Source organism: Heloderma suspectum, chromosome 13, assembly GCF_057233095.1.
Source record: "Heloderma suspectum isolate Gila_16-S chromosome 13, 16-S_ref, whole genome shotgun sequence".
Classification (NCBI taxonomy): domain Eukaryota; kingdom Metazoa; phylum Chordata; class Lepidosauria; order Squamata; family Helodermatidae; genus Heloderma; species Heloderma suspectum.
The window spans coordinates 6,479,399-6,501,041 of NC_139470.1; the positions used below are offsets into that span (position 1 = coordinate 6,479,399).

General features: G+C 47.8%; 2 protein-coding genes across 8 annotated transcripts in view; one reads left to right on the forward strand and one right to left on the reverse strand.

Annotated features, from left to right (window-relative positions):
• Positions 1 to 9,074, forward strand: MTRFR (mitochondrial translation release factor in rescue). Of its 6 annotated transcripts, none has more exons than XR_014785686.1 (4): positions 94 to 152; positions 4,227 to 4,537; positions 5,468 to 6,078; positions 8,911 to 9,074. XR_014785686.1 is itself a non-coding variant. In XM_084819318.1 (4 exons), exons 3-4 carry the CDS (start codon positions 4,256 to 4,258, stop codon positions 5,678 to 5,680), a joined length of 495 nt encoding a protein of 164 aa, XP_084675444.1. In that variant the 5' UTR covers positions 94 to 152; positions 3,248 to 3,417; positions 4,227 to 4,255; the 3' UTR covers positions 5,681 to 9,073. The 6 variants fall into 6 exon arrangements, 5 of the variants coding, with proteins under 5 accessions (XP_084675445.1, XP_084675444.1, XP_084675443.1 ...); XM_084819318.1 differs by adding an exon at positions 3,248 to 3,417 and having other exon boundaries at positions 5,468 to 9,073; XM_084819319.1 differs by lacking the exon at positions 94 to 152 and adding an exon at positions 1 to 74 and having other exon boundaries at positions 5,468 to 9,073.
• CDK2AP1 (cyclin dependent kinase 2 associated protein 1) overlaps positions 8,451 to 21,643 on the reverse strand; it is a 24,005-nt gene continuing 10,812 nt past the window's right edge. Inside the window, exons 2-4 of one of the 2 annotated variants that reach the window (XM_084819315.1) lie at positions 12,759 to 12,865; positions 11,344 to 11,473; positions 8,451 to 9,044 (exon numbers count right to left, since the gene is read on the reverse strand). In XM_084819315.1, the coding sequence (XP_084675441.1) occupies positions 8,977 to 9,044; positions 11,344 to 11,473; positions 12,759 to 12,865 (305 nt within the window). In that variant the 3' untranslated portion in view covers positions 8,451 to 8,976. Of the gene's footprint in view, positions 9,045 to 11,081; positions 11,474 to 12,758; positions 12,866 to 21,643 lie in introns of those variants that run through there. The other variant, XM_084819314.1, reaches the window with a different exon arrangement.

Sequence of the window (21,643 nt, forward strand, 5' to 3'; positions counted from 1 at the left end):
GGAGAGTTCCTTCTATTGGGGGTTCAGTAGGAGTTTTTTTTTCTTCTCCTCACGGGGCTCTGCTGTCAATAAAGGTAATATACGGGCGCATGCGCAGAAGGGTTGATACCGAGGCCTGGTCTGTTCAAGGCGATTTGCCTTGTCCCGTGTCGGTAGGTAAGAAAAGTTACCAGAGCGTCGAGGGTTTCTCTGAACAGAGCGAAAGTGGAATGCAGGGATTCTCGCCCCACCTCGGCCATCAATGGGAAGCCTTTAACCCACTCGGAGAAGGAACCCAGGAGCCCCGCTCCTTCTCCCCCCCCCCGCAAAGCCAGGGCCCAGGAGCCCCGCTCCTTCTCCCCCCCCCCGCAAAGCCAGGGCCCAGGAGCCCCGCTCCTTCTTCCCCCCCCCCCGCAAAGCCAGGGCCCAGGAGCCCCGCTCCTTCTTCCCCCCCCCCGCAAAGCCAGGGCCCAGGAGCCCCGCTCCTTCTTCCCCCCCCCCGCAAAGCCAGGGCCCAGGAGCCCCGCTCCTTCTTCCCCCCCCCCGCAAAGCCAGGGCCCAGGAGCCCCGCTCCTTCTTCCCCCCCCCCGCAAAGCCAGGGCCCAGGAGCCCCGCTCCTTCTTCCCCCCCCCCCGCAAAGCCAGGGCCCAGGAGCCCCGCTCCTTCTCCCCCCCCCCGCAAAGCCAGGGCCCAGGAGCCCCGCTCCTTCTCCCCCCCCCCGCAAAGCCAGGGCCCAGGAGCCCCGCTCCTTCTTCCCCCCCCCCGCAAAGCCAGGGCCCAGGAGCCCCGCCCCTTCTCCCCCCCCCTGCAAAGCCAGGGCCCAGGAGCCCCGCTCCTTCTTCCCCCCCCCTGCAAAGCCAGGGCCCAGGAGCCCCGCTCCTTCTTCCCCCCCCCTGCAAAGCCAGGGCCCAGGAGCCCCGCTCCTTCTCCCCCCCCCTGCAAAGCCAGGGCCCAGGAGCCCCGCTCCTTCTCCCCCCCCCCTGCAAAGCCAGGGCCCAGGAGCCCCGCTCCTTCTCCCCCCCCCCCTGCAAAGCCAGGGCCCAGGAGCCCCGCTCCTTCTCCCCCCCCCCCTGCAAAGCCAGGGCCCAGGAGCCCCGCTCCTTCTCCCCCCCCCTGCAAAGCCAGGGCCCAGGAGCCCTGCTCCTTCTCCTCCACGTCCCCCACAAAGCCAGGACCCTGGAATCCTGCTCCCCGCCTCCCTCACAAAACCAAGAGTCCTGCTCCTTCCCCTTCCCCCACAAAGCCAGGACCCTAGGGGTCCTGCCCTTCATTCCCTCTTCATGGAGCCTTGTCCTGCTCCCCGTTCTGTGTGCAGACCCAAGGACTGGAATCTAGAAGTCTTGCTGCAGCCCTTCTCCCCAAAATGTGGAGCCAGGGTTGCAACCAAGAGACCTGCTGCCTTCTTACATGCAGGGGTGGAACCCAGGAGTCCTATCCTGTTGCTGAGTACACAGAGAAGTCTTCTCCCCCACATCCCTCCATGAGTAGAATCCGAAGCGGAACTCACGAAGGAACTCTCACCTACTGGGAGACAAGCAGGAACCCTAGGAAGCCAGCCTACCTACCTGCCCTCTGGATTTAAAACAAAAGGCAGGCAAGGAACCTCCCAAAGGGGTAGCTGCCTCAGTACTGCAGCATGGAAACAGGGCCACCTGTCAGCATAAATCAGCCTTCCCCAAGCTAGCACCATCCAAATACCTTGTACCACAACTCCTATCAAGGGAGTGGCTCTCCAAGACACCCAGAGGTGCCAGCTTGGGGAAGGCTGATGTAAGTGAGGAGAGATGTATTCATCCTGGTTCCACTGTCCAAACTGAAAGCAACTGAGCTGACAGACCAAAGTTGGGTTAGAAGGAGCAGCAAGGCATTTGCCTCTTCCTCTGGAAACTGCCCATACCTGCTTATAGGGCCTTCTGCCTTGCCTCCCATTTTGAAAACCCTAATACTTGAGGAGAACAACTTTCACTGTTTCCTGCCATGATGAATGGTTGCCAGACTGTTTAATCTGGGACTTGGTTGCAATGCAGTGCTGTCTTCCTAGCAGGCCCTGCAGTGGAAGTCATGATGAAGATGCTTTCTCCCTACCTCACTTATTTCCCTGGCAACTGATATGGCAAGCAGTAGATTATGACTTCACTGCAGAGTGAAACTGGGGGTGGAGGGAATGAGCAGTGAAAAAACACACTGGAAATGCATCTTCAACTAGAAAATTGTGTTGTTGGAACAGGCTGAATCTCATGCTGTGGTTCATGGACATGTGTTGTTCCACATATTGCTGTGGACCAGTTAACTCTGAACTGGAAACACTTTGAGTCAGCATTTTGGGGGCAGGAGGGAGCAGAATATCATGAACAGATATTGGAACTGATGAAACCTGGGGAATTAAATGAACCTGAACTTTAAAAAATTAGCCTTCTAGCTTTTGCCCTCAAAGCTATGTTGCCATCATGGCTTTGGGTGCAAAGACAGAGGGTGGAAGTTTTTTTTTAAGGTTTACTTCGTTTTTTCTCAGATCTCAGTATTTCAATATTTGTTTATGATGACTTATTTTGGCTTTTAAAAAAAATGCTGATTCAAACCTTAACAGTTTGGAATTAAAGAAGGCAAAGCTTTCTTCTCTTCCCCAATATCTTTTCTTCTTGGTGGCACTCTAGAGTTTAGATTAAATTTATTTCAGTCAATTGGCCTGTTTAATGCTGTGGATAGTAACCTGAGAAAGAGGTCTGCAGTATGCCTTTAAAATTCCAGATCCACTGGGAGAGGGAATAGCAATGGGGTCTCCCATCTCTCCTTTTTCAGCTCTTGTTACACTTGCCTACCTGCTGAGCAGCACACCTGGAATCTTATTTATTACAGCAGGCATGGAAGGGGGATGGGCATCAAAATGGGGAAGAAGAGGCAGCTGACTCTCTATTTTGCTGCATTGTCAGGAAACAACAAGGTACACCACAGACCTCCAGGTTGCATCCTGAGAACCCTAAGGAGGAGCAGGTGACCACTGCCTTGTTCCTATTACTTGTCTCTGCAAGCAATTCAGTTTCTGTGCTAAATGTGAATTTCAAGATATATTCAGGCTGAAGACCCCAAAAAACCATATTTAGCATCACATTAGCAAAATGGAGAAGTACCTCAATTCACCCACAATCCATTACTGAAAAATGAATAGTCCAAACAAAATAGTAGGGGAGACCTCTCTAGCATTATAATATCAAAATCTTTGCAGTTCCAGTTTATCAGAACCCTTCCTTCCCCATCTCTTGGTTTCTAGTGCCACCAAGTGATTGTTTTGACTCACTGAAAACGCTTATTGTTTCTGTGTCCTGTGTGGATGCTGATTCCCACACTTCTGCGGGGTCCGATGAGCAGAATATTGTCTTCCTTTAAGATCCCCTTTGTTCTGGCCTCGTGATCCGGAAGTGAGCAGAATATTGTCTTCTGGTAAGATCCCCTTTGTTCTGGCCTCGTGATCCAGAAGTGAAAAGCCTTTACAGTTTGACCAGGTGAAAATTAGGTACCTGGGCAAACACATACTGCAGCATCGACATTACACCATGATTGTGTTGGCATGGTGGCTGGTGTTTGGCATCCAGACATGGCAAGTGTTAGAATCAGACTCTTAGTCTTGCTTTCTTTCATCATACGAAGTGGCTGTGTTCTCAGAAAAAGAGGTACCAAGCCAGCAAGGTTTGTTTTCACTTGCCTCCATGGCAGAAGAGGATTGTAGGTTGTTCTGCGCCTCTCTTTTTCAAGAAAAGATTAATCACCTCAGCCAGTAGTTGGAAAAGCACTTTGAATACCTTGAGTAGCAAGGTATTGCACTTTGAGGGATGGGGGAGCAGAGGAGAGAAGAGGGGCGGGGGAGGCTTGGAAGGAATGGTGGGGTGGTAACCATACAGCAGCCCCACCCACCTTCCATAGCATGTTTGTGTTCTTTGGTGGCATGGGTAGGATTAAGTCACCAGACATTATATCATTTATTTTGACAGCAAATCCACCCCTAACATCCTGGGATGTAACTGCATAATGCAAAGTCAGCGGAGGTAATGAAAACAGACAGCTGACCATTCCACACTGCACTGGAGTTGCTGGAGAAAAGTAAAAATGAGTCTCATTCCTCTCCCTACCCAAAAGCAGAAAGCCACAGTACCATAAAATGTACCGAAGGTTATGTTGTTCTATTGATAAGCCAGTTTTATGAACCCTACTAATAGATGCATTTCTGCCCTTGCCCCTGTGTTCTCTTTTAGCATAGAAGAATCCTAGTCTGTTTTTTTTAATGCCTCCTTCAAGTTTACTGCTTTTGGCAAACACATTGACCAGATTTAGTGGTTTCCCTCGGACACCAGGGTTTTGGGAGAAGCAGTGTTTTTTATTGCCTCGGTGGCCTGGACTGTTGCTCCTTGAAGCGGGAAAGAAGAGCTCTGGTGACTTCCTCCTTCTAAATGAAGCAGACCTGGAAGAACAGTTTGTACGTGGCTTTGGGCCTGGAGGCCAAGCAACGAATAAAACCAACAACTGTGTGGTCCTGAAGCATCTTCCCTCGGGAATTGTAGTCAAGGTGATTCAGTTGCGTTGGTTCCACTTCTGTAGCAAGGATCAGTTGTCTTCTGCACACTTCTCCTGTACTTCACTTCACATAATCTGGCATGTATCCCAGTATAGCTTTGAAAGTAGCCAGTCCCTTGTCACCTATGGTGAGTAAAAATCACGTCCAGGTGACTATAAAGGAAACTTTCATGCCCCAAATAACTAAAATACATATGGCTGGGCATGTGAGCTAATAAAACTGGTGTGTGTGTGTGTGTGTGTGTGTGTGTGTGTTCATCACAGTCCTGAAAATTGCTATGTCTGATGCTGAGGCCATGAATCTCACATCAGCTAAAATGGATAGAGACTCTCCCTTAATTGGATTCTCTCAACCTGATGAGAAATCCCAGCATGTGCTACATCTGCAAACAGTCTTTAGATATTATTGAAACCAGGTTTCTGTGAGGTGACCAGCTTCCTATAGCCAGATGACAAAGGCATATTTTCAACTAGTGGAGACTCAGCAGGGTATGGCCACATCTTGAAGGACCTACACCACAATATGTAGCACGATGTGGTACGGCTGCTGCACTACAACTCCATTCCAACTTCTCGTACAATGTGCATTTTACATGGTAGCCCCCACCTGCCAAAGTCCAGATAAAGCTGGAGGGCAGTGGGATTTAGCCAGCGGTGCTGTTCACTTCCCACACACCCACAAGCCCTGTCACCTCCCAGCCTCCTGTAGCCCGATTTGATTGGCTCCTGTCAATCATTTTTTTAACCTCTGTAGTCCCTTTGGGCCCATCGCATCTGCCCTCTTCCAGGTTTCTGTCTCTGAACAAATTTATTTTCAAGTGATATCTATTAGTTCTATCATATTAGGCCTGCAATAACATTTCTAACCTACAGGATAGAGCAAGCTGTAATCCCCTAGATAAATTAATTGTCTTTTTCCTAGTGCCATCAGACGAGATCAGTAGAGCAGAACCGCAAAAGAGCCAGAGAGATCCTCCAGGAGAAAGTTGATGTTTTCTACAAAGGTGAAGCCAGTGATGTTATTAAGGAGAAACGGGAATCGGAGAAGAAAAAGCAAGAGAAGAGGAGGCGAGCAAAAGAAAACCTTGAAAGGAAAAGGCATTTAAAAGAAATGCAGACGTTGGATGACAAATAAAAAGAATTTAGGCAACTTTTAACAACAACACACATAACCAGCTGTGGGGGAGCAGGGGAGGAGGGTTGACTTCCAGGTTTTTCTTTCTGACTGACACTTGCCTTGTTGTGCTTTTCAAAGTACTCATTTGGGATCACAAGAAGAGCTTCCTGCAACTTCGCAGAGGTTAAAAGATGCCAAAGTGGTCATAATCTCAGACAGCAAAAGGCTGCAGAACTCTTCATGGAGCCAGGATTACCATGTTTTGGATCACCAAACTGATTTCCCCATTTTTGTGCCCAGCAATGGAACCAGCAAACCTATTTTGCCTCCCTTTCAAGCAGTTCCTACATCAGAACTTCATATTGCAGCTGGAACACCTCTGGAGCTCCATTTTGATGGATGCCGCTTGTTTTAAGGTAGGACTAGGTCAGCTTGCTTTCACTGCTTCGAGGCATTAGGATCCAGTTCCCTGCCTGTAAGAACACATCCACAGTTCTTTGGTTGTATGCAAGGGTGATATTTATCTGTCAGCCCTGCCCTGGTCTTGTGTGTCATCAGGTCATGACACAATGTCATGTACATCTTGGTCCATCTGTAATCTAGAGCCACAAAGCAGTGGCTGTAAGCCGTTCCCAGCATTGCTGTGGGACTGAGCATAATGCATGCAAAATGGGAACAGCTGAGCTAGAGAACTATGGCATCCAGTGGAGTGAGAAAACAAAAGTGAAGCTTCTCGGCCACACAAGGTGCAAGGCACAGGTTGTCTCTCTCAGTGTAAGCTGCATCCCTGACTTTGATATGCTCCCTGCCAAATATTGGTCCTTCATCCCAGGAGGTGCAGCATAATCGCACTGTAGCAGGTGCTGTTTTTCCAAAGGCTTGAGCCCTGACAGTGCTGGAGCAGATTGCCGAAGGGCAAGACTTCATTTGGTCTTCTCTGGCTCAGTAGTTTAGAGGTGAGGCAGGCGCGAAGTGGGCAAGAGCGTACAGATGCTGAGAGCGATTGCGCGGCGCTCACTGAAGCAGAACGTTGCTCACATGTGGCTCAGGCCAGAGTCTGGGGCTTTATTTAGAACAGGGCTGGGCAATTTGTGGCTCTCCACATGTTTTGGCCTACAACTCATACCATTCCTCAGCAGTGGCTATGCTGAGTTCTGTAGCCCTTTGCCCGCCGAGATTATGACCACTCCAGCATTTTTTTTACCTCTGAATTGCAGGCAGCTATTCTTGTGATTTTCAAAGTACTCATCTTTCAGAATAAAAACCTGAAAGCCCTCCTTATATGCATACTGGGCTGATGGGAGTTGTAGGCCAAAACATCTGGATGACACACAAGTTGCCCATTCCTGCTTTATAGTCAGTTGGAATGCTATTAGCTCTTTTGTGCCACCTGACAACTGCTGCAACTTGAAGCTGCAGTACCACTCTCTGGCCAGTTGCGCTGATGGTGCTGTAAGCACAGCAGAGAGTAGGTCAGCAGCACCCTCTTTTGGCAAACTGCCATGGCACACAGAGTCCCTGGCACTTGACAGACCCTGTGGAACCCTCTCCAGAACACATGATAAAAGCCAGAGTTCCTGCCAAGAGTTGTGGGCTCCAAGCCCTACCCTCTGCTGGTTTAATTGCAGAATAGGCGAAGCAGTTGAGAATGCAGCTTCCCCGCTTCATCCACCCTTCCCCTTCAGGGGTGCTTGAAGCTTTATATGGGGTGTTTTTGCTCTGCCCAGGTGGAGGCCAGTCGGGACTGTTGGGAGCAGGGGCGCCCACCAAGAGAAGCTGTCCCCCTGTCAGTGCAGTTTATTAGTTTGTGCTGGGAAAGAGGCTTTGACAAGAATGATGGCAGTAGTTTTGGGAAAGTGCCAGCTAAGCTTGGAGTTTGAATCTTGGAGGCCGAGAGTCTTCAGGATGGATGTGTGGGGTGGATGCCCTGCAGTACTCAGTTCAGCATTCCTTATTTTCATCCTTTAACCTTCCATGTCATCAGCTTTCTACGCTGAACCTCTTGTGGGATCTCACAGATGTACTGATCATACACATCCATGCTGCTTTTGTATGATTGGACCTCCATTTCTTAACAATATGAATTGTTCTGAAAATAAGCTTTATTACATCAAGTAATAAATACATACAAAGATGAAACGTTATTATTTCAATCTCAGGTGGGGGACAGAGTTACCTTTGGGGCCCTGTGCCAGTGTTGAATAGGCTGTTTTTGTAGAACTCATGCACTTTTACTGGATTCCGAAACCGTAATGGTCATGCAAAGGGAGGGGGGGATCATTTTTGAACACAATTAAGAAAGCCATTGATTTGGAAAAACAAGAGGTGACCTCTACTCCTCAACATTACATATAAGAATGTTTTTTAGTTGTGAGGCAAGTTGAATTTTGGAGATTAAGGCAGTCATTCCCAAACTTTTCACTTTCAAGCAACCCTTTCTGTACCGGCTGTCCCACAAACCCCTGAGTGTTTGCCATGGGAAACCTGGTGCATTACAAAGGATTCTGGGATGGGTTCAACCCCCAGACCCTACCGCTATCCCACATGAACATACAGTGCGAATTAGAACATGGCTAATGCTCCCCTATCCATTCCGGGCAAAGCTTGCTTGTGGTGCAGAAGCAGTCTTTCAGGGATCCCAGCCGCCATTAGATCTTGTCAGTGAGGAACCCCAGAAAAATGTCTGAGGCGCCCCAACATCCCCTAGAATGTAGTCTGAAAACCACTGGATCACGGGATTACTGCCAGCAGAAGAAAGAGTACATGACGCAGGAGAAAGATAACAGGGTTGAGAGGACTCTGCATGCAGGGTTTTTTTTTTCTTTTTAAATCTTCCAAACTAATTCAGGGTGTGTCCCAACTTAAATGAAATGTTGCAAACTTCATGTTTAATGGGAGGGTGGAGAATGTTGTTCTTCTTGACTAAGGCCAGGATACAAAAAAACCCCCACGACGAGTTCCATTCACCCAAGGGGCCTTTGGACTTTCTCAAACAGACGCTCACCATGCTGGATGGCGAACTGTTTTTGAAACCCAGGGGAGTTTCAAAATCTGTTTGCAATACGGCACGGGGGGAATGTATTTGTTCAAATGTGGGGGAGATCCAAAATTTCAACTGAGCACAGAAGCCCTTGGGTAGGTCCCAAGTAGCTCTTTGGATCCCTGCCCACGTTCTTGAAAAGGGCGGTATTGTGGGGAGAGGGAAGGAGAACAGTCATACTAAAGGATTTGTCTGAATGTTTCTGTAGTCTCCAAAGGAATCGGTGGTCTCTCTTTTGTAAGAAGAGATGGAAAGCCTTGCAGCCAGGAAAGGGCTAGGATCTGGCATTCCGCTCGGTCTCTGCCAAACACTCTCGGACTAATCCTCTTGCGTGAATGATGCCTGCAATGTAAATAAAATATGGTAAACTTGGATTTTCTTTAAAAAGAAATGTATATCTTCACTTAGGAGACTAGTGAGGAAGTAACTTTTTGCCAGGAAGAAGAAAAATGAGGCTGTGGCAGGGAGTTCTCCTGTACAACCTTCGTGTAAAGGTGCAGCTCATGTTCATTTCTTCAGGAGAACTTCCTTACAGGATTAAACATAAGAACATCTCTGCTGGATCAGACCGAAGGCCTATCTATTCCAGCACCGTTTCCCATAGTGGCAAATGTAGGCTTCCTATAAGCATCTCAACAGGACATAATGCCATAGCCTGCTCTTCCTCATGTTCCCCAGTAACAAGTATCTAGAGCCATACGGCCTCTGATTCTGAAGGTTATATACAGCCATCATTATCAGTATCTATTATTCTCTATGAATTTGTCTAATCCCCTTTTAAAGCCTTCCAAGTTGGCGACTATCACTACATCTTGCAGTAGCAAATTCCATCATTTGTGCCCTTCGTTTCTGTATTCATTTTTTCCATTTTCTGAAATTGCTCAGTGATGGTCACAGCATTTGTGTAAGGAACACAGTTTATCCTCAAACATGTTCTCCCACCCGCTTCAAAGTGTGTTTGGGGATGGTCAGGGAAATGGGCTCATAGCAAACCATTAATCCAAACATCCTGAACCTCAGCAATCGGGTTCACAAACAAATGCAGTGTCTCCAGTGATTATCAGAAATTCCATTCTGGCGATCAACAGAGAAAGCCTTCAATATACTCCAGTACAGAAATCACTTCTTTTAAAGCTGTTGGTTACACAGGGAGGCCAAAGGTGCCAGGCCGCATCATGACCCCAATTTGTAGCACCAACAGAAGACACAGAGGGTGAGGGGCCAGTGGTGCAGACTGTGGAGGCACCAAGCCCATGCCCAGTGCTCAGCCTGAACTTGATAACCAGGGGCCACCTGAGACCCCAGACTGCCAGAGACTGCATCCCAATACATAAGAGCCCTGCTGGATCAGACCAAGGGTCCATCTAGTCCAGCATTCTGTTCACACATTGGCCAACCAGCTGCTCACGGGAAACCCACAAGCAGGACATGAGTGCAACAGCGCCCTCCTGCCCATGTTCCCCAGCGAATGGTGTACATACGCATTCTGCCTCTGATTCTGGAGGTAGCATGTAGCCATCAGGACTAGTAGCCATTCCTGCAAAGGGCCAGCATCCTTGCCCACTCCATTTGGCCTGCTTGCCAGCATGCTGGGCAAGATGACAACTGAGCACTAGGCCCATGACCAGAAGGCTGCCTCTTTAGGACTGTTCTCAACAAGGGGGTACAGCCTGAGAAAGGGGGACAGACCTGGGAAATACAAATAGACTCAAGTCATCTGTTCCCTGGGCTCTGTCTTCCCTAACCTAGTTCCCTCCAGATGTCCTGGATTTCCAGCACCCATCAGCTCCAGCAAGCATGGCTGATGGTCAAGAATGCTGGGAGTTGTGATCCAAAACATCTGGAGAACATCAGGTTGGTCTACGGCCTTCAAAGACCTGCTTCGGTTGACTAACAACTAGATCCAGGATTGACCCTACATGTCGTATTTCCTGCCTGCCTGTTCCAAACCACTTGCTGAACTTGCATTCTCCTCTCCCTTTCCATGGTTTCCCTCTGGCCAGGACTGGATAGGCTGTCTTGTGCTGAGACGCGTCATAGGTCGGAGGGCAGAAGTTATGAGTACACACACCTCGCCTGTCACTCTCTTGTAAAAAAACACACGCCCAAACCAGCCTTCACCAGGCAGTGGATTCAAAGATGGGCATACTTTGGCCTGCTGTAAACAAACAGAATGAGTCTGCAATGGGGTGACAGAGACCTGAAGGTGGCAGGATAAATTCTACAACTCCAGACTAGTGGGGGGTGGAATCACGTTTTTCTATGTTCCTTGACATTAAACAAAATATCTCCCTATAAGTAGAACATTTAGGATGGTGGAGAAAGTGCTGCAGCCTTTGTACATTACTGTACCTGCTCTCTCTGTTGTCTGGATTGTGTAGGTTGCAAGGGAACAGACTTGCTTTAGGGTGGGACAAGATAGTCTTTTAGTCCCTCCATCTCTTCGGATTCAGGCTACGGCGGAAGCTCTAAACTACTAAAAGCCCAGTCTGGAACGTTCTTGCTAACAAATCTTTGTTAGGCATAATTTGTGTGTTTTTAAGCTTTTCCTCATAATCTTGTAGACTAGAAGCTTTATTCTGTTGTTTAAAGTAATGGAGCCTAAAAGATTCCCCCACTCCCACGATACTAGCATTATTACCTCGTTTTAGCCTTTCCATGGCACTTTTACTTCCAGCATATGTAGGCCTAATTTCTTTTCCTAATTCTTCTATGATGGCCAGAAGTTCTGCATATTTGCTCTGTGGTACTTGACTGCTATTGGTTCCTTGCTGGCAGAAAGAAATAGAATGTGAATTAGGCCAGAACAAATTACAATAACCAACAAAATACAATATCAAACTCCTGAGTTCAGTAATTGCAGATTAATAGTGTAAACCTGTGCATGTTTACTCAGAAGTAAGTCCCACTGTGTTCATTGGGACTTACTCTCAGGTAAGTCTGAATAGGATTTCAGCCTAAAGTGTGCATTTTAATCAGAGTGCTCCAATGTAGAAGGGTGTTCAATCAGGTCATGTGGTTTGTCAGAAAGTAAATCCCAGTGAATGCATTTCAGAGTAGTTAAGTTTAGAACTAAGTTATTTCTACCCTCCTCTCTAGTCTACATCTCATACTGCACCTAGGTCAAAATACATAACTACAGTACTTGCAAGCTCTTCTATTCACCCCTGCCTCTACTTCCCACATTTTTAGCGTTGTATCTCTTTCTAGATTGTAACCCCTTAGAGGCAGAGAACTGTCCTCTCATTTTTCGTAATGCACTGTGTACATCAGAAGTGGACAGATGGTAGATCGGGATCTACCAGTAGCTCTCTTGGAGATTTGCAAAAGATTGGCAAGGGTTTCCAACTTACCATTTTCTAACAGTAGCAACGCTCAAACAGCTCTTCTCTGTTAAATTAGCTTGCTGAAAATGAATGCTTTGCAGGGTGGAGGGTGGAAACCAGGAAGGGATTTTTGTGAGGAAGGCTTTGTGAGCTTGGTTCTTGTACTGATTCTTGGGCTGAGCATGTGCTTGGAGGCAGCCTGTTCCTTAATTCTTAGCATATGTCCTCCACCTGAGTCACTGTTTTGTATCTGGGCTTTGGTTGGTGGGCCTCAGGGTTCTAGTAAAAAAACAGAGTAGATTCTGCAAGCCTGTAGAATTCCCAACCCTCTTCTACATGAATGGTAATACTACTAATAATAATCAGGTGGCGAGAAGGTAGAACCAGTCCCAATGAAAATCTCATTAGCAAAGGCACTTGAATCCTTAAGGCTGTAATCTTATACCCAATTACCTGAAAGTAAGTCTCAGTGTACTCAGTGGCACTCACTTCTGAGTCGACATGTATAGGACTGCACTGTAAACCCCAACCTGTGCAAAAGCACTATCTCCTCAAACTGCACAACTTCCCAATACCTTAACACAGACATTTAACAATATCACTTACATTCAGACAGCATAATATTTATTTTAATCCATAAATGTGTTAGATGAAAGCAATTCCAACTTCTCAACATAAAAGTTACTTGACAGTCCCAACAGTAAAGTTAAAACTGGATTGGATTTTTTACCTGCACTCCTTGCGTGTAGCCTAGAGATGGAGGTCCGTAGTCATTTATAAGCTGTCTGTACTGCCCAGAACCTGCCATGCTTGTGGAAGGAGAGTGAACGCTCCCAGCTTTGAAGAAAAGAAAGTGTAAAAAAGTGAGAATTATTCAAAAAGGATACATCAATACAGGTTAATGTAAATTTTCTTTAAAATATCAGCACGTTTTCCTCATTCCATAAATAGCCATCGGAACTCGCAGTGCTAATGCAGAGATAAAAGATGCTAGAATCTTTGCTATATTGTCTTGATCATGGAATCACAGAGTTGGAAGGGACCTCAGAGATCATCTAGTTCAGCCCCTACTCAGTGCAGACTCTGCAATACAGCTAGAGCATCCCTGACAGGTGGCCACCCAACCTCTGCTTAAATATTGCCAGTGAAGGAGAACCCACCACCTCCCAAGGCAGCCTGCTTTACTTCTGAACAGCTCTCACTGTTAGGGGGTTTCTCCTAATGTTTAGCCAAAATCTGCTTCCCTGCAATTTCCACCTGTTGGTTCCAGTCCTGCCCTCAGGAGCAACAGAGAACACGTCTGCTCCATCTCCTGCAAGACAGCCTTTCAGATATTTGAACACCGCTATCATATCTACCCTTAATCTCCTCTTCTCCAAGCTAAACATACTCAGCTCTTTCAACCATTCCTCCTAGAACTTGGATTCCAGACCCCTCACCATCTTGGTTGATCTTCTCTGAACAGGCTTCAGCATGTCAATAGCCTTCTTAAAATGGGGCACCCAGAACTGGACACAGAATTCCAAATGTGGCCCGACTAATGCAGAATAGAGTGTAACTATTACTTCCCATGATTTGGACACTATCCTTCTATTAATGCAGCCCAGGATTGCATTAGCTTTCTTAGCTGCTGCATCACACTGCTGGCTCATATTCAGCCTGTGATCCACTAAAACACCAAGGTCCTTTTCACATGTACTGCTGCCAAGCCAGGTCTCCCCCATCCTATGCTTATGCCTTTGGTTTTTGTGTAGCTAAATGCAAGATTTTAAGATCGCTAGAAGCCAGTGGAGGCTGGTGGCTCTGATGTCACTGGGAAAGTGAATCCACTCTGGGTTTCAAACTAGTCAGAACTCTAAAGGAGCTATCCGAGGTGCACTTTGGATAGCTCCTTTTGAGTTCTGACTGGTTTTGCCTGAAACCCAAAGCAGATTCACCACCCCACTGACATCGGAGCCACCAGCCTTCACCGCTAGAAGCACGACACACATCATGACAAATATCTTTTGCCATGCCGATTCCAGAAAACGGGAAGGTAGCATTATATATACACAAAGTTTTCCTAAGTGCTCCAAAGGCTTCCAAGAGATTAGTTTGGACATCCTGACACAAACCCTGTAAATTAGATCAGTATTATTATCCCCATATTACAGATGGGAAGACTGACGCTGACAGAGAATGGCTCATCTAACATCTGTGTGTGTCCTGGAGAGGGTGCCGTTGACCTATCCCCTGATCACAGGAGTCCTCGCCTCTCCAGGCCAGCCCTTCCCCCTCCGCTTGGATAGTTGATGAGTGCTGTCAGACCACATCAACCACATGACGAGGAGGTGTACAGATGCAGATCCTTGTGTGCAGGTACGCACATGCAAACCATGGGAAAGAGTGGGTCCTTGTGAATGTAGAATGCTGCTTTATATATAGTGTCAGACCATCGGCCCATCTAGCTAACTCATTCGTGTCAACACTGACTGGCAGCAGCTCTCCAAGATTTCAGATGGGTCTTTCCCAGCACTACCTGGAGATGCCAAGGATTGAACCTGAGACCTTGAGCATGCAAAGCATGTCCTCTACCACTAAGCTATGGCCCTCCCCCTGAAAGTAAAGTAAGATCCCAGTCCTCATGGTTCCGGATAAGGGGCTAATTTAAATAGGAACCTAGGAAGCTGCCTTATGCAGAGTCAGACCCATTGTCCATCTTCCGTGGCATTTCCAGGTATGGCTGGAAAAGACCCCTGCCTGAACCTGGGACTTTCTGCCTGCAAAGCATGTGCTGAGCCATGGCATTTCCTCCTTTGAAACAGGGCACACCATGCAGTGCTCAAGAAGGGGGTAACACAGTAAGAAAGGAAGCACTGAGAACAGCAGTGGAGGTGGACCAACACACACACACACACTCACACACACACACCAAGCGTATGATCACCTACAGAGTGACCTGTCACCCCCGTGCCCCTTTTGCAGGGGAGACGTTCCCCGCAATACACCGGCGCTTGCACTAGAGGCCGCTGCTGAGTTTTGAAGGCAGCGTCTTCCCCCACCCAAATGCCAAGCCAGCGTGGGCAACCTCGGGTGCGTTTACCTGTCCCTTTGCCGTCTGCCTCGAACACGTAATAAGACATAGCAGCTATGATGGCAGAGAGCGCCTTATCAGCACCACCGCAGCAAGCTCCAAGAACAAAAGGCGGGTGGTGGATTTGGCTGCGGTGCCAGGGCCCCCTTGCGCAATGCAGATGGCCGCGTTCCTAGCCTTGCCAGCTAAGACCAGCTGGAGGGGTGGGGAGGGTGGGTGGAAGGAAGGAAGGAAATCAAAATGTAGCCAATCTTGCTTAGGAATGACAGAATGCCAAAAGGAGCCCCCTAGCCCACCCTGCAAGGCCATCTTATCTAAGCCCTGTTGTGGCTGGGAGGAAGAACTCGCCGTCCACTGCCTCCTGCCTGCTCCAAGCCGTGGGGCACGCCAGAGAATGGCAAGGTGGGGCAGAAAGCCGGAGCCTGCCAGGAGGTACTCTGAGGAACGCCTTCAATTTGAGGCACTGCGCAGCCTTCCAGAGAAGGCAAGCCTGGGCTTGTGGGTAGAGCGGTGTAGATGGTCGCAGGTTTAATCCCTGTTATCACCGGCTAAAGGGAAGACCTCTGCCTGAGACCTTGGGAGAGCCACCTCCTGTCAAGAGAAGACAACCCTGGGCTAAATGGAACACTGGAGTGCCAGTTTCAGGGCTTGGTGGACCCTCCCTGGGCCCCCTCCCTCAGAGCGTCTGCCTTCTCACTGCCATGGTCACCAGTTGCTCTCGTTCCTCCTCTTTCTCGTCATGGCTACCACTTGCTTGCTTGGCAGGCAGAGAGCAAGCAGGCTGTGGCATCTTCTTCTCCTCCTCACCATCACCGCCACCACTGTCTGGGCCAGAGCGAGAGGCAGGCGAACAAGCAGATTGCGGTGAAGAAGAGGAGTGACTCCAGGGGGCTCTTGCCAGTGGGCCCCTGCTGGGGTGTGGGCCTCTGGCAGGGACCAAGCCAGGCCTACCTTTGACGCAGGCTCTGGAACAATAGTTTGATTCAGCCTAAGGCAGCTTAATACATTCCCCTTAGTCTTCATGAGCCCTGGGTAACTAGAGGGCATCCAAAGAGTGGCAAAGCTTCCCCTTTCATTGCGCCACTGGGGGCCAGGCAGTGATATCTCCCTGCCAGAAGAATTGGATGTGTGGCTGGCTGGCTTGCCTGCACAAGTCCAGCAAAGGGCTCTTGGGGGCACTCTCCGTTTGCGTCCTCTGCCCCTTGCTGAATAGGGGGAATACTCTGGTGGTCTCTTGTCCAGGGCCCCCACAGAATCCTGACACTTGCCCTAGCCCAAGCAATCCAGACCATGGTGTGTCCCAGTCCATACCATCGCGAGAAACCCGCAGAGCAAAGAGCTCTTGAGCAAAGATGCCAATGTGGAGGAAGACCCGCTCCCCCAACCAGGATCACCAGCTGATCCAATCTAGTGGAATAGGTGTGCAGGATGAGATAACTTTGGTGGAGATAACTCCACACACTAAGATCTCCCGGTGAGGCCCTGCTCCTAATACGTTCCCTGTCTGAAGTTCCAAGGTCTTTTCAGTGGTTGCACCTTCATTACAGAAGCCTTTTCCCTAGGGATGTTTGGTTCTCTTTCCAAGTCTTAAGAAGATGGTGGAAAATATTTTGATCCCAGCAGGCCTTTGCAGGCAAAAGCAGAAACATCTTGATTGTTCATTTTTATCTGATAAGCAATTATTTTCTTGCTGATCACTTGATGGTGGGTTGTTGTTTAAAAACATAGTTTGTATTTCTTTTTAGCTGCTTTCTTGTCCCTATTTGATTTTACGAGGAGCTTTCTTTTCATCAAGCTCGGTGTTTTTAATGTTGTTTCAAAACAGGCAAATTATTTTGGTGGTCAAGTTCTGGATAGAGGTGTCTATCCTAGAGCCTTCATAGGATTTGCTTTACACTGAACCCCTTCATGAGTTATCAACCTGCCTGTCACTGAGGTCATCAGAGAGGGCATGCTCCTGGTGGTTCCACATGGACCTGTGGACCTATTGGAGTCTACCCAGAGAAGAGCCTTCAGTGCAGTGGCCCCCTTTGGAACTCCCTGCTTCTGGAGGTCATGCAGATGCCAACACTGTGTTGTTTTCAGCACCCCCTGAAAACATATTTCATCAAGCCTTCCTTGACTGATCAGCCATGGTTTTTATAGGTATTATGGTTTTTTAAATAATAATTTTAATATGGAGTATTATTCTTTTATCTTTTTACCTTTTATTGTGCACTGCTCCAGCATCTGCTTGAGAGGTGGAGCAGTATAAATGTAAATTAGTAAAATAAATATATAAAATGGGTATTTGGATGACAGTATAGTGGTTTCAAGCTCAGGTTGCCACCATCTTTTCTGGTAGGGCTCATATGCTTTTAACAGCCAAATCACAGGCAGAAATTCAACAGTTGTTGATTTTTTCCCCAGCACAAGGGTATAAATTCACCTGCTGAATTTCTACCTCTCACACAACCAACAAAGACTCAGAAGCCCTGCTAGAATAAAAGATGGCAACCTCTGGCAGCCATAGTTGCAGGGAAATCCAGAAGAACGGGAACAGAAGGGTAATGTAGTTTTTTACTGGTGATGCTCTTCTGCCTTCAACAGCAGCCTGATACATAGGAATTTAGCTTTTCCCACTGCTTTATCTCCCCACTACAGAAAGGGAGCCTTGCCTGCTTAGTTTCCATGTGTTGGGTTGCTGTTAAAGGCACAGGAGCATTCTCTATTTTAAAGTTGGCAACCCTAAATGGTGAAGAGTGATGGGAGACAATGGGGGTGGTGGGTGAGAGTATGTATCAAGGTCAAATCAGGGGCAATCTGAAGAGAGGTTATGCACATCAGTATTATAATGCTTGCATTTTTTTTTTCTTTCATGCAAAAGTTAAAAGAGCTGCCTTCTTTCTCCTTGCTGGGAACAATAAAAGTTAAGTAGGTAATTAACTGCAGTAAGGCAAGAAGCTCAAAAAGCCTTGTTGCTGCTGCTGTTATATCTAGCAATCTGGCAGCCTTCTCCAACCTGTTTTCCTCCAGATGTGTTGTGCTACAACTCCCACCATCCCCAGCCAGCGTGGCCAATGGGAGTTGTAGACCAACACATCTGGAAGGCACCAAGTTGGAGGATGCTGCTCTATTTGTACTAACAGCGACCTTCAAACTTTCCAGACCCAGTGTTTGAAGGGTTACAGCCCACCAGTTGGAGACTAGTGCTTCAGGATTTCTCACCCCACATATTTGAGTTTAGGCTGCCACATTTCTTTCTGTCTCCCTTCCTTCCTTCCCTCCCAGTTCTTTTTAACAGGGTTCTTGTGTCTTTGACACCTGCCCAACAGAAAGAAATTCAACAAGGGAAGCATTCAGACAATCTTTCGCAGGCAATTACTCGCTTTACCTTCTGCTATGTTGGTTGTTGTTTTTTAAAGGGAAAAAAATCTGACTTTAGGTTTGGAAGCAAAGCCTGAGTCACAAATCTGAATTTTTGGAGTGCCTGTGTGTGTGTGTGTGTGTGTGTGCGTGTGAAGAAGGAAGCTTTTAATTTGGATGCGTGAGAGTAGCACCCTCCGGCTCTGACCATCCAAACGGAGCTTCCTAAGGGGAGAACGAGAGCATTTGTAGTCATATCACTGCGAATCTGATATATTCAATTGCCAGAGCTCCTTTGTCTAACTCCCTTGGCCTTCAGCCAGGGTGCTGGCATTAGTACTAGCGAGAGGAAAGGCTGGTACACAAAGCAGACAGAGAAACCATTTTGGAAACTGATGAGCGCTCCTCTCTCTCCCCTTTTCACCTAGAGTTCCTCTATAGAAGGCATGACTTGCAAGAAGTAGCACAGGTTAAACAGGGACATTCTGAGCATCCTTGAGCATTGCTGTGCAATGGCCTTCTTTTTAAAAAACATTTTCCCCGTAATTATTCTCAGGTATTGTTAAACAGCAGAATAGATTTAGAGAGACTCATCCAAGTGCCTCAGTCATCACTTAGATGTGGCAGATGGCTTTCTCTCTCACTCCAAGCTCGCCCCAAATGTCACAATTACTCTGCCATCCAAAAGGCAGGACAAAAGGAAATGCTGAAGGGGGGCGGGAGGGGGAGAATTCCGACACAAGATCCAGAGCTCTGGCCGGAGAAGAAAGATGGGCTTCCACTGAAACCCAAGAGATCCTGTTGCTTCTGAGATGTGTCTCGTTTTGGGCTCGGCTTTCCATTTGCAACAGAAAGAAAGACGATTTCTCATGTTGGGGCCTTTGGAATTTCCTAAAGCCAAGCCAGAATAAGACATCTCGACAAACGATTGCAGACCCAGGTATGCAAACACACAAAATAACTTTACATGCAGCAAAACATTCCAGCCGCGCTGCTGGAATCTAAGGATGGGAACAACTTAAGGCTGCTGGAATCTAAGGATGGGAACAACTTTTGGGACGTTCTCCTGCACGAACTCCATGGAGAATGTGCAAGAACCTGACGCCCTCGTGCACTCCCCACTTGTTCTCAACAGGACCCATGCAGAATTCCTAGTGGATGGTGCCCCCTGCCTTGCTTTCCCGCCTCCCAGCTGAGCAGAGCAGAGCAAGCTGCTCCAGCTGGTCCAGGGACTACAGAAGCAGGCAAGCTCCCAGAGAGCGAGCGAACAGGGGGAGCAAACAGGAGTTGGCCAGGGGAGTTCGGCAGGGGAGGTCAAGGGGGAGGCCCCTAACGTTTATTTTATTTTATTTTTTATTTTTTGTAACTAACTTTTTTCCATTTATTTGCCTTGTAACACACACTTTCACACCAGGGGGACTCTGCTTTTAACCTCTACTGAGTAGAGGAGCAGGCACAGGCTAGTCTAGAACAATCAGAAAGCTAGACACAAAAAGGGAAAAGAGGCTATGGAAGGACAAGACTCTCCAGTGGTGGTGACCTGCAAGGTGTGTGCAATGTTTGTTTTCTTGCCTGAGAACAACATGGCCTTCACCTGCAACAAGTGCAAGTTGATCACGCTGCTGGAAGAAAAAGTAAGTGGACTGGAGCAGCGACTGTCGACCCTCCGGGGAATAAGAGAACACGAAGAGTTCTTGGACAGAATGGGGGAACTCCACAAGCTTGAAGACCACAAGCTTGAAGACCACAAGCTTGAAGAGCAACAGCAAGATGAGGCAGTGGGAAATGCTGAGGTGAAGAAAAATGGAGTAGAGGATACTCCTTGGAAAAGGGTGACAGTTAGGAGAAGAAGAACTAGACGCCACTATGCACCAGTGGAAGCAGTGGAGCTGTGGAACCGATTCCAGATACTTGCGGATGAGACTGGAGGACAGCCTGCAGAGGAAGAATCACAGGGGAACCTGCATGAGACTGAGCAAGAGGCTGAAGGTCAGTCAAACAGGCGATGAAACCCAGGCCTACAAGAAGAAGAAGAGTGGTAATAGTGGGAGACTCCTTGCTGCGTGGGATCGAGACCCAAGTATGTCACGAAGACCCGTGGACTCACCAGGTATGTTGTCTCCAGGGAGGACAGATTAGAGATGTGACTGAAAGGTTGCCTGCACTCATAAAGCCCACTGACAGGTATCCCTTTCTTCTCATCCATGTGGGAACAAATGATACCGCCAAGCGGAGCTACGAAGAGATCACGTCAGACTTTGAAGCTTTGGGAAGGAAACTCAAGAACTTTGGGGCCCAGATAGTTTTCTCATCCATCCTTCCAGTAGTTAGAAGAGGGACAGAAAGGGGATGAAAATACTCCGGGTGAATGACTGGCTACGAAGGTGGTGCCGACGAGAGATTTGGATTCTGGGACCACAGGCTATACTTCCTGGAAGATGGGCTGTTGACTAGGGACGGGTTGCACCTCACAAAGGATGGGAAGAATGTGTTTGGCCACAGCATGAAGAACTTCATCAGGAGGGCTTTAAACTGAATCCTACGGGGAAGGGAGATGTAATGTTGGGGGTAACAATGGACGTAGGGGCATGCACTGCAACGGAGAGAACAGCTCTGATAGCGCCCAATAATAGTCTTCAGACACATGTAGGAAGAAAGCCAGACTATGAAGCACATGGTGTTCAATGTCTATATACTAATGCCCAGAGTATGGGAAACAAACAGAACGAACTTGAACTCTTAATACAAGAGGGAAATTATGACCTGATAGGTATAACTGAGACTTGGTGGGATGACTCTCATGACTGAAATACAACAATTGAAGGATATAACTTGTTCAAAAAGAACAGGAGGAACAGAAAGGGAGGTGGGATTGCACTGTATGTGAAAAATGCATATCTCTGCACAGAAATACAGGAGAAGGAGCTTGGTAGCCCCATCGAGAGCATCTGGGTTGAAATAAATGGAGCAAAGAATAAAAGGAACCTGGTGGTCGGAGTCTACTACCGGCCACCCAATCAAGGAGAAGACAAGGATGAAACTTTTGAAAAGCAAATAGCCAATGTTTTAAGGAAGCATGATGTAGTAGTAATGGGGGACATTTCCCCGATATTTGTTGAGAGACAAATTCTGCAAAACATGGCCCCTCCAGGAAATTCCTGACTTGTGTGGCGGATAAATTCCTCCTACAGAGAGTA

Coding starts and splice junctions, on each gene's coding strand:
- MTRFR (XM_084819319.1), top strand. CDS start 4,256: ATGCCTCCTTCAAGTTTACTGCTTTTGGCAAACACATTGACCAGATTT. Junction 4,538..5,467: donor CCTCGGGAATTGTAGTCAAG/GTGATTCAGTTG, acceptor TCTTTTTCCTAG/TGCCATCAGACGAGATCAGT.